Consider the following 11373-nt stretch of genomic DNA (forward strand, 5'->3'; position numbering starts at 1 on the left):
GATTTCCCCACTCTCTGTTGTTAATTTTTAACATTATGGTTGGACAGCAAAAGTAAATATATTAAGAGTTAGGGTGAAACTGGAAAAGCCCAGGTTTAACTTTCCATTCAGCCATGGGAGTGCAAATTTTGCTGGAATCTGTGCAGAAATATCTTTCTCAATTCCACATCAGTTAAAGGGTATTCTTATGCTTTGTCCATTTTTATTAGTTTCTTTTAAAAAGTACCTTTAAAATAACCTCTCAAAGTTATTGAGAGTAGTAGCTGTGTTAGTCTGGGGGCAGGAAAAACAACGGTCTCGTAGCATTTTATCGATCAACACATTTATTCTAATATCTGCTTTTGTGGACCAGAATAAATTTGTTAGCTTTTAGGCTTCCACAAGACACTTGGTTGAAATTGTTATTGTTTCACCAGAAGGGTGTACATATACACACATTTCCCAGGGATATGCAGTTGAAATTGAGTCTTAAAGTTGGTTTTTGTTTACCAATGCCTTGATATTCACATTGAGAGCTTGCTTGAGTTCTGTGTATCTCACTGCTGTGGGCAGGCTGTTTGTGAATTTTAATAACCAGCCTTGTTGTGCCAGTTCTTTGGTGGGAGGTTGAGAATGGCAATTTCTCTTAGGGATAGAAAGGAACGGTTAATATATTTAGCGAACATTAATAAAAGCTCCTGGGGGCACAATGGGGCATTTTATAGTTTTTATTAAATGGTGTGTTTGGGAATCTGAGGAGAACGGCTTCTTACTCTGAGCATTGGGATAAAACTGGGAAGCAGAGGAAATAATTGGAAAATGTCCTACGGGAACTTTTCCTGGAAAAGTGCAGAAATCCCCGTGGGTGTATATTAACGTATATAGTAACAGGAGAGCGAAGTTAGCTACAGGTGCCCATACTTAAGATGGCGGCCGGAAAGCGTAGTGACGCTCTAGGCAGTGGCGTCTCTGCGGTATGTGCCATTCACGACGCTGCATACGCCATTTGCTCAAGAGAAAGAGGCGGGCGCTGGAGGAGGTCTAGGTTTCGTCACGCCAAGCCGGTGAAAAGGAGGGGGGCGGGCCTTGCGCACTTTGCGCAGCTCGGGGCTGCCGGGGAAGTCACGCAACTGGGGCGGCTTTAGGTCCGGGGATTATCTCTCCCCCACCTCCCCCGAGCTGGGGGAGACGACGGCGATGCGGGCTGCCTGTTGATCGAGACCCAGGAGGTAGCGGAGGGACCCAGGCGTTCGAGAGGAGGCGGGGCGTCTAGAGGATCGAGGAAGGACGGATTAAAGGAACCCAGCATCCCAAAACTGAAACTGAGGGCGGGGGAGACACCAAGGGGACCCAGGTGTCCGAGAACCTGGAGGAAGCCGGATTGAAGAATCTAGCTACCTAAGAATTTGGGGGGGGGGGTAAGGGGCCCAGGTGTCCGAGATTCGACTGGAAGATTAAGGGCGTTTAGATAGCTGATAATTGGACGCTGTGCGGCCCAGATGCGGGAGGAAGGAATAAGGGACCCCGACACCTGAGTATTACAGGGAAAGAGTGCCCAGGTGCGTGGAGGAGGTGGGGCAGGGAGTATCCAGGTGCTTGAGGAACCATCTCGAAACCTACTGGCGGGTACATAGGCCAGAGCAGCAGGCAGGTCTGTATGTTTTTTGATCGGGGGAGGGACAGAGGCTGGGGGCATCTGGGGAGTGCAGCACCTTAGAGGCAGCTTATCACTCCTATACAGGATTGGGCAGGACCCAGATTTTGAGCAACTGGGACCTGGTACAGCTTTTTTAGCATAGGAGGGATCTCTTTTTCCCACCCCAGGAATTCTTCCCTGCATGCCCTCTTAGCAGAGAAGGGTGGGTGGGTGCCTGCGACTTCTGTTTCTCAGCCCTCCCCCATTTTTTACACCTCTCATGGAACTTGCGAACTACCCTTGATTCATCTGCACAAGGGGCCCGCCTTCTGCAGCCCTGAAGGATGTAACCCTCCCCTCACATGGGGGCAGCTCTTCCCATCTTGGCAAGTGGGCTTGGCGATGGTGGCAGTGCCCCCTTGATGCCGGCATCCTGGAAATGATGCCCTGAATGGATTTGGGACAGCCCTTGCTGACAACCAGGATGGCCGAGACCATCAGCAACCTGAGCTTCATCGTGCCGGCCTCACGCCTCACACCTGCCTTCCCACCTGCCGTCAAGGTGGGGCTTACGGCCCTCTACACTGCCCTGTATGCCTTGCTTTTCCTCTCGGTCTATGCCCAGCTCTGGCTGGTTCTCTTGTACCGCCATAAGAAGTTCAGCTATCAGACCGTCTTCCTCTTCCTCTGCCTCATCTGGGCTGCCCTGCGCACGACGCTCTTCTCCTTCTACTTCAGGAACACCCTCAAGGCCAACCACCTGAGCCCCTTCTTCTTCTGGCTTCTCTACTGCTGTCCTGTCTGCCTGCAGTTCTTCACCTTGACCCTCATGAACCTGTACTTTGCCCAGGTAAATGCTAAATGCCCAGGGGGCTTGTGAGTAAAGATGCAAAATCAGATTCTGTGGATGGCTGCTCTATAGTACTGGCTTTTATGGGGGGGGGGACATAAAAAGGGGCCATCTGGGTTTTTTGTGGTGTTTATCATTTTCATTTGAATTGGGGTGGGCAACTTGTAGCCATCCAGATGTTATGGCCTATGACTTGCATTATCCCTAACCATTGGTCCTGCTAGCCAGGGCTCATGGGAGTTGTAGGCCAGAGCATTTGGGAAACAGCAGCTTGCCCACCCTGACTTAAATCCTTGTGGACTTCCTCGTGTGTGGGTGCCTCATTCCTCCAGACTGTGAAATGGGCCTAGTAGGAAAAGCAGACCTCATGCCTTCGTATGTCTGTATTGGCATGAAGTGTCTGCAAGCTGGTGCTCACGGTTCTAAAAGAATAAAAATTGTGTTGTCATGAGAAGCTGCTTTTTTATCATTAGAGCCCCAATGTGGATCGGAGGAGAGGTGAGGGGGAGCGCCACAATAATGGACCATAGAACAACGTACAACTTTAAAAGTCACAGTTTAAGAAAACTGCCACAATAAGCTGCAATTAAAGCAGTGGCAGAACTGGGTATTAAAAGACTGACATAGGCTGCAATCCTGCAACGCTTTTCTGAACTCAGTGAGGCCTGTTTCTGCATAGATAAGCATAGAGTTGTGCTGTCAATGTGTGTCTCCCCCCATTTCTGGCTGGAAGACAGTGCCCCAGGCCCTCAGCCCCACCACAATGGAGGTGCTGCGTCTGAGCTGCACTGGCTCGACCATTAGCCGCGACGAGGCAGACCACAGGGCCTGCAGAGCAGAACTTCACAGCCCAGCAGGTCGATACAGGAGCAGATTGTCCTTTCTGTCCTCGAACTGCAGAAATCCTGCTCATAGCACAGATTTGGTCGCCTGCCTTTGTTGGGTCCAGCTGTCTTAGCCGCAGACTTTGGGTGCCCTCTCTGGTCACCCTGAGTGCCAGCTTTTCAGTTCAAAAGACGGGTTCCAGATCCAGCGAACCTGGAAGTCCTTCTGCTTCAGATTTCTCCTTGGCCTGCAAGCTGCTGTCCCAGCCCCCTTGTCAGCAACCACAGGGCAGGGTGAGCTGTTGTCTGGCGCTCTGAAATGGAGATTTTCAAGTGCCTTGAATGCTCCAAAGGCATTACTGAACTGATGTGATTTTCATTCTGCAAAGGTGGGGAGGAGTTCAACTGAAAATGGAGGAAAGGCTTTCCTGAAGTCACATGGGGGTGAGGAATCTCTACCATAGCCTTCCCCAACCAGGCTCCCCCCAGATGTGTTGCACTGGGAACTCCTGTTACGACTCCCAGCATGCCACTGGGGAAGGCCGTTTTACTAGACCTGGGGCCGGCAACCTTCAACACTCAAAGAGCCATTTGGACCCGTTTCCTACACACAAGAAAACACCAGGAGCCGCAAAATCCTTTTGACATCTAAAATGAAGATAACACTGCATATTTCATTTTTTACCCTAATGCTATGTATATCTTCCTTATGATTTAGCTGCAGCTCTTGTTCAGTCACTAAAAACTGTTATTTTTAATCTTACATTATAAACTAGTAGGATTCCTTCATATATTTTTGAATAGGAGAACAGCTTCCCGAAGAGTCAAAGTCAGTGCTAAAGGGCTGCATGCATTAAACAGCAAACCCCATAAGTTCGTCAGCAGTAAAAGCAAATGAATCTACCCATGTATCATTAAATGTTTGGTTTTCTTCAGAAACTTTTTCTTCGATTTGGCAGCGTTTTGTGTAACATGAGAGCCTGCAGGAAGCTTGTTTAGCAGAGGAATGTAGCTAATTTACTTAACTAGCTAGCGCTGCCTGAGTGGAGCTTCGAACAGATCAACGGCCGTGCCGGCGCGTGCTTTGAGCGACGGAGCCACAGCAGAGGGGTTCAAGAGCCACGTGCGGCTCCGGAGCCGCGGGTTGCCGACCCCTATACTAGACTGATGACCTTGGAAACCACCAGATTTCTCCTTGGATTTAGCCATCATCAAGTTTCTAGTCCTTGAGGAAATAGGAAGAGAGAACAGCAGTATCGGCTAAAGAGAAGCAGAAGAGAATTGGGAGGTGTTCTGCTTCCTCTCCCCCACCCCAGTCCCTGTGTTTCTTCCTCTCTATCCTGGGCACACACAGGATGAGAGAAGTCTTGTCGGCTTGCCCGGTGCCCCACAGCATGGTTGCAACGGTCCTTCCCACCGTTTGGCTACTGATCTACTTCCTGGAATGATCGGTGGTGCAGTGGTGGTTCCCAATCCTAGCAGCTGGCCGGGTTCGTCGTGGAGATAGGCAGGACTCGAGGTCGCCGCAGAAGGGAGCACACCCAGGCTCCCGTCTCTGTCAGGCCCAGGGCAGTATGGCAGCGAGACGTGTCCCTCATCATCCCCGTGTGCTTCAGGTCCTGGCCTGCCCACCGCGGCTCCCTCGGACAACGAGTGTGGGTGCCGAATGCCCGTCAGGACAGAGCCACTGCGAAGCGCGAGGGTGGGGTTCGCGGGCCCAGGACAGCTTTGCAGAAGTTCAGACAACCCTGAAGGCACATGGCACACACACAGTATCCCCGCACCGAACGGACTTCAAATCCAGAAATGCAGGATGCCGATAGGAAGTGGGGAGGGGCAAGAGAGTGGAGTGGCCTCTTTGTGGGGGTGGGGAGATGGCTGGTACCCCGAGAGGGAGCACGCCTGCTCGGAGAGGAGGCAGCATTTTGTAGGTCGGTCCCCTTCGGTCTGGCGATGCTAATCCACCCCTTCTCCCTCCAGGTGGTTTTCAAGGCCAAGGCAAAATACCGCCCCGAACTCACCAAAGGCCTGTAAGTATCTGTGTGTCCGGTCGTCTCTGGGGAACATCGCATTAGCCCCAGCCTTCCCCACCCTGGTTCTCTCCAGATGAGTTGGACTACAACTCCCAACATGGCCCCAGCCAGGATGTGTGCTGGCTGGGAGTGTTAGGACCTGTAGCTAACACGCCCGGGGGGTGCTGAGCTGATGGAGGCTTCCACAGCGTCTTTTTCCACATACGCCTTTCCAGGAAGGTGAGGGGAGAGACAAGAAAAATTGTTTCCTTCTATTTTAAACCCCGTCACATTGCTTGTCTCTAGCAAAATAAATGTAAAGTGCCTCTTAATGTCAAATCAGTAAAACAGACAAATTGCGAATGTGAAAATGTGACGGGGGAATGTGTAGGATGGGTTGAGCTTCAGCCTCAGAAACGCCCTCTGAGGTTGGAACTGGGACGGCGATCTGGCAGGTTCCTACGGCCAGGTGGCTTCGGAGATGGAAGGCCGTTGTTGGGGAGGGGGGGTCGTGGAGAGGAGCAGCAAGGCACCGCCATCCTCTGAAGGTTCTGTGGTTCCTCAGTTTCTCCTCCTCACATAGAGGGGGGAACATTTGGATGGCCAAAAGCAGCCCTCGGGCCACGTTCCTCGCTGTTGGCTGTGCGAGCCGGAGCCGAGGGGAGTTGCAGGCCCGGAGCCACGAGATGGCCACAGATGCCCTCTCTTGGCTCTGAATCTTGGCAGCTCCCCATTCAGAGCCCCTCCGTCTTTGAAAGACCATCTGCCAGCTGGGAAGAGCCACGCCTGCCTTGTGGCAGCACCTGGGCGGAAGCCATGAAGCTGGGGAAGAGGCCGGCCCTTCCGTTCCGTTCCGCCACCTCTGCCCCTTTTTGTGTCCCCCACCCTCCAGATTGGCTGTGCGAGGGGCGTGCCTGGGAGCCAGCCTGCTCTTCCTGGCGGTGAACGTGGCATGCGCCGTGCTGGTGCGGGCGCATCGAGCGGAGCCCTGGGCAGTGGTCCTGGCACGGGTGCTCATCAGCGACTCTCTGTTCGTGCTGGGCGCCGTCTCCCTCGCCCTGTGCCTCTGCCTCGTGGCCCGCGGCTCTCCTTCTACTCGCGTCTACATGGAAGCTAAGGTGAGGGGCCGGGGAAGGGGCCTGCTTTTCCTCCTCCTGCTGCACGTGCTGGTCAGCTGCAGAGCTGGCCGCGTTCTGCCCGTTTCTGTCCATCCAGGGGATGTGAACTCCGTGCCAAGCTGGAGCAATGCACACTGGGAATGGTGGGCCCGTGCCCCTCTAACGAACAAGAGTTGCACACAACTGGGGCTCCCGGGCTTTGAGCTGGAAACCGTGATTCCTGCTGTGGACGAACTCTTACTTGTTTCGTTTAATTACTAAATGTGCGCCACTGTAGGAGCCTCTTTGGCTGCAGAAAGGCGTCCTAATATTTCATATAAATGCATTTAATTTACCCCACGCTCCCGTGGTGAAAGCAGTGCATTCCATCGGTGTTTTGACATTCTTCACTGGGCAAATCAACCTTCCCCAGGCGACGTTTCCCTTCTGTGAAATGGGAACGCGATTAGCAGGCTTGGTGGCTTGTAAGGCCTGGCTTGGAATTCCCAAGCTCGGTCCCCACCTGCACGTTGCGCCCCAGATTTGGGGCAAAATACTAGTCTTCTGCTGTTACCCATGTTCCTTCTGGGTAGGTTGTGACTAGCTGTGCCTACCATGGCAGCAGGCGTGTGAGAGCACCCATGACACGCTTTTGAGATTCCAGCGGTGCCCCCTGACCCAAAAGGGCCAGGCGGACCCCCCCCCCACCACAAGTCTCACATGGCCCATCCGGCTCTGCTCACCAGTGACCCATCGGAGCATCCATACCAGTTGAATCGGGTGTTTGTTGTGGCATACGCGGCATTAACCTCTATTGTGCATTTCCGTGGCTTGTTCTCCGGCGTGCAGGAAGCCCTTTCTTGCAGTCCGTCTTAAGGGGAGACCCTGAGCTTTCTGTGTTGCTGAAAGCGGAGTGGGTTTTGCTGCGGCTAACGACCCGTCTGCCCGCTCCCGCCTCTCCCCACAACAGGGTACCACACTGTGCCAAACAGCCGCCATGGGGGGCGCCATCGTCTTGCTGTACTCCAGCCGGGCCTGCTACAACCTCGCAGCCTTGGCGCTCTCGTCCCGCAACCGCCTCGACTCCTTCGATTATGACTGGTACAACGTGTCTGACCAGGTGAGCAAGGACTGGGTAGGGTGGGCGGTCCCTGACCCCTGGCCACCTCTGGGAATTCGAGAGGCTGCCGTGGGGGCCACCGCGAGAGGGCTGCTAGCATCATCGTGGCTTCTGTGGTGGCCTGGCTAGTCCGGTGTGGAGCGAGGGGAGGAATGTGGGAGAACGGAGGAACAAGGTGAGAGGCTTGGAGCGCGAAAAGGAGCCGTTTCTGCGGAGGGAAGAGGGTTGGGAGGCCGGCTGATTAGCTGGAAACAGGAAGGGCAACCTGGCTTCCAAAGGATTTGTATTGAAAATAAAGTTTTTAAGCAGGCAGGAAGGAGAGAGCTTAGCAAACACCACTGGGGGCACCAAATCGGAGACTCCTGGAGGGGGGAGGTGCTTAAGTTCAGGTGGGGATCAGACTCTGAGGCCCTGCCTCCTGGACGTTTTCCCCAGTGTCTCCTAATGCTTCAGCTCCCAGCATTGCTGGCCATTAGCTGTGTTGGCAGGGCCCAGGTGCTTGAATTCCAAACGCTTGGGAGATCCGTTTTCTGCTCTTCACTGACGAATTTCACAAGTGCCCGATTCCTTGCATTTCATTTAAAACCATGTCCCGCCTTTCTATTACTGAGCTTTCAAAGCAGCTTACAAAATTGAAATAAATCTGTTTTCAGTAAAATCCAGGGTGAAAAAGGGTTAAAAACAAGCCAGAAAACAAAACACTCCACCAATCTGTAGGTCCAGTGTCGAGGGAAAAGGGCTGCTTATTGGCAACAAGACGCTAATAAGAACATCGTCATTCGCTACAAACCTCTTTAAATTGAAACCACCTTTCTTAATATGTAGAGGGTTGCTCGGGAGGACAAGGCCGTTCTCAAGCCTGCCCCTGCAAGACAGAAAGGCAGGTGTCAAACCAATACTTCTGGGGGCCAACACCACAGAGGCCCAGTCTTAATCGCCCCCCACCATGCCCCCAGAAGCGAGAATTTGGAGGGTGAGCTTAAAGGACAGGCAAGCTCCTACAGCCCAAGAGTTGTAGCCCCCCCCCGTCTAGCCCGGTTAAAAGGTGTTCCCCCCCCCCCCCCCGGTATAGTCAGTGGCCAAAAGTACATGTAGGGGGCGGGGAGCAGGAGATGGATGCCAGGTGCAGGCATCGCACCTCCTCGTCCCCCTCGTCGTCTGATCTGCTTCCCTGCCATTCTCCTCCCAAGGCGGACCTGATCACAGACCTGGGAGACCAAGGCTACATCGTCTTCGGCCTCATTCTCTTCATTTGGGAGCTGCTGCCCACCACCTTGCTGGTCGGCTTCTTCCGGGTGCACCGGCCAGCTCAGGATATGGTGAGTGTGGTGGCCGGATGGAGAGCGGCGACCGCCAGAAGGTGGTGGGAGGCTTGGAAACGGGGCCTGGCTGGCCGCCCAGCCACCGCGAGTGGCGCCCAGCCTGCCGCGAGGGTGCAGAGCTTCCGGCTGCTGGCTCAGATCCGTCTGAGCAGGAATCCTAGCCGCTCTTCAGGATCCTCTAGATGGCTGCGCTTCCTTTTCCCCAGCCACTGATCATCTGATGGCTAACTAGCTTTGGTGCAGAGTTTCTTCTCATTCTGAAAGGTGAAATTGCCTCCCCTGTGGCTTCAGTAGCAGCAGGAAGAGCATTACGTTACATTACGTTGGTAACTGGGCCCCGGCTCTGTTGGCTTTGGTCCTGTCTGCCCATGGAATGTCACCTGCAAGAGATTTTCCATGAGGAAGTTTGACCCCCAGGCTGAAATGGGGCTGGGTACAGGATTGCATTTCACTTCAGCCCTTTGAAGGGACCCCGACCATCTCAAGGGTTTTGTTCCTTTACAAAAAGAAAAAAGAAGGGGTTGCTAGTCCTCATTGTTACGCAAGGCAGAAAAAGGAACCCTGGAAGAGGTTTTAGCAGGGAGCCATGTCTCTGCGTTGTTCCTTGAGGGTGGGAGCAGAGCTGTAGGGACGTTCCCGTCATGGCTTCTCCTCTGCACAGAGTGCCAGCTGTATCTTCAACCGGCAGCTTGGAGTCTCCCGTTCCTATTTCTTCGACCACCCTGGACAGCGCGACAGTGAAGGACTGACAAGCAGGTAACTACTCTTCATCCCTGAACGTAGGGGCATAACTGCCTCCCCTTCTCTTGGCACCCTAATTATTCTCATGGCCTGATTTAGGAGCATAGAAATAGAGCTTACTCCAGGTCTGTCTGGCTGGACATTGGCTAACTGACAGGCATGCTTTAGGCCATGAGACATAGTTCTCACACGGCACAGTGGCGGGACTGAGTTGGACCTGGACTGGAGAGACCCCGGGTTCTGGCCCCGACTCAGCAACTAAACTCGCTGGGTGATTTTGGGCCCATCAGCGACTCGCAGCCTAGCCTACCTTGCAGGGTCCCTCTGTATGCAAAGTGCTCTGCTACTGAGTTAGAGTCCTTAACACATGCATGTTTCTAGTCCTCATGGTACTGATTTTCGAAAGCATCAGAAGCTGCCTTATGCAAGTCGCAATCCTCTGTCCCTCTGATTCAGTGTTGTCTACACTGACTGGCAGTCTGGCCTTTCCTGGCCCCACCTGGAGATGCGCGGGGGCTTTGGACTTAATCTTTTACGTGCAAAATAGTAGGTGCGGCCTAGCCGTGATCCTTTCCCCCAGTTCTGCACCCTGGGGATCCCCTGAGGATCCCCATATGACCATGCCTCTTTCCCCTCGCCATGACTGGGTGCTTACCCAGTTTCTGCCCTCCGTGCTAAAGGATCAGCATGCTTGCCTCGGCCCCGCTCTGGCCAGGATCCAAGCGCTCAGCTCCAAGAGGCTGGTGTTTTTGGCCCCGCTCCACCCCACCCACCCCTGGAATGCACCCCGAGCACTTCTCTGCCCATCAGCAATTCAGAAATTCAGCCCCTGGACCGGGTTCCGCACCCCGGTTGCGTTGCGGCTGTCCACCATTCCACTGAATGCCAGGAAGGAGCACACCCCGACAGGTCAAATGTACACCCGTGTGCATGCGTCCTGGATCCTCGGGCAGTGTTGCCCCCCAGAAGGGTCTCCCCACCGAGGTCTGGGTGGCTGGGCCGGGGAAAGGGAGGTGGCGGGGGGACCCCAGCTTCTGCAGAGCAGCCCAGAGGCACGACTCTCTCGCCCATTCCTGCTTTCCTTCACTGCCTGGCTTCTTCTCCCCTTCCAGCCTGACGGGACGCCTGGGCAGCGGGAGCTGGTATGGCTCGATCAACCGTGGCGGGGAGCAGGAGTGGTTCGGGGGCCACCCCCCCACGGCCCCGCTTCTGTTCTCGCAGGCGGCGGTTTCCGGTGGACACCACCACAGCCTCTACTCCACCCCACAGAACTAAGGAAGGGTTTGTGGGGCTTGATGCGCGTGTGTGTGAGTGGGGCGGGGGTGGGGGCGACACCCAGGAACCGCAGCTAATGCAGGAGGGGGTGTGCGTGTGCGGAGAAGATGGGGGTTGGAACGCGGCCATTGTATTATAACCGCGCGTCACGTCATTCCCTAGATTCTGTAGTCTGGAAAGCCTAATTCTTTTAGCTGTAGAGCTGGTTGGCTATCTCACTGGCATCACAGTCTTGATGCTTGCGGGGAGGGGAAAAAACAAACCTCCCCCCCAAATGCCTCTCTGTTCCCAGGTATTTAACCAATAGTATATATTGAAAACTTCGGCACTTTAATCGACTTGTGGGGGGGGTCCATTTTATCTGTGATGTCCTTGTTGAAATGATTTCTGGTCAAAGCTGGGGGTGGGTCACCCCGTCTTCTCTGTGCGGGAGGAGCCCTTTTGTCTCACTGCAGTTTTGGTCCTGTTCCGTCTACTCCCCCACTACAATAAAGTTGACTTTGTGTTAGCGACACTG

At 54.0% G+C, this 11373-nt stretch overlaps 1 protein-coding gene across 1 annotated transcript; it reads left to right on the plus strand.

The window, feature by feature from the left end:
* The first annotated feature begins 1078 nt into the window (after nt 1–1078).
* Nucleotides 1079–11368, plus strand: GPR137 (G protein-coupled receptor 137). The gene is made up of 7 exons (XM_044448650.1): nt 1079–2465; nt 5270–5319; nt 6194–6419; nt 7369–7518; nt 8709–8837; nt 9502–9596; nt 10694–11368. Exons 1-7 carry the CDS (start codon nt 2067–2069, stop codon nt 10854–10856), a joined length of 1212 nt encoding a protein of 403 aa, XP_044304585.1. The 5' UTR covers nt 1079–2066; the 3' UTR covers nt 10857–11368.
* The last annotated feature ends 5 nt before the right edge of the window (nt 11369–11373 follow it).

This window comes from Varanus komodoensis, unplaced genomic scaffold (genome assembly GCF_004798865.1).
Source record: "Varanus komodoensis strain SLA01 unplaced genomic scaffold, ASM479886v1 scaffold55, whole genome shotgun sequence".
Taxonomy (NCBI): domain Eukaryota; kingdom Metazoa; phylum Chordata; class Lepidosauria; order Squamata; family Varanidae; genus Varanus; species Varanus komodoensis.

Coding starts and splice junctions, on each gene's coding strand:
- GPR137 (XM_044448650.1), top strand. CDS start 2,067: ATGGATTTGGGACAGCCCTTGCTGACAACCAGGATGGCCGAGACCATC. Junction 7,519..8,708: donor GGTACAACGTGTCTGACCAG/GTGAGCAAGGAC, acceptor TCTCCTCCCAAG/GCGGACCTGATCACAGACCT. Junction 9,597..10,693: donor AGTGAAGGACTGACAAGCAG/GTAACTACTCTT, acceptor CTCCCCTTCCAG/CCTGACGGGACGCCTGGGCA.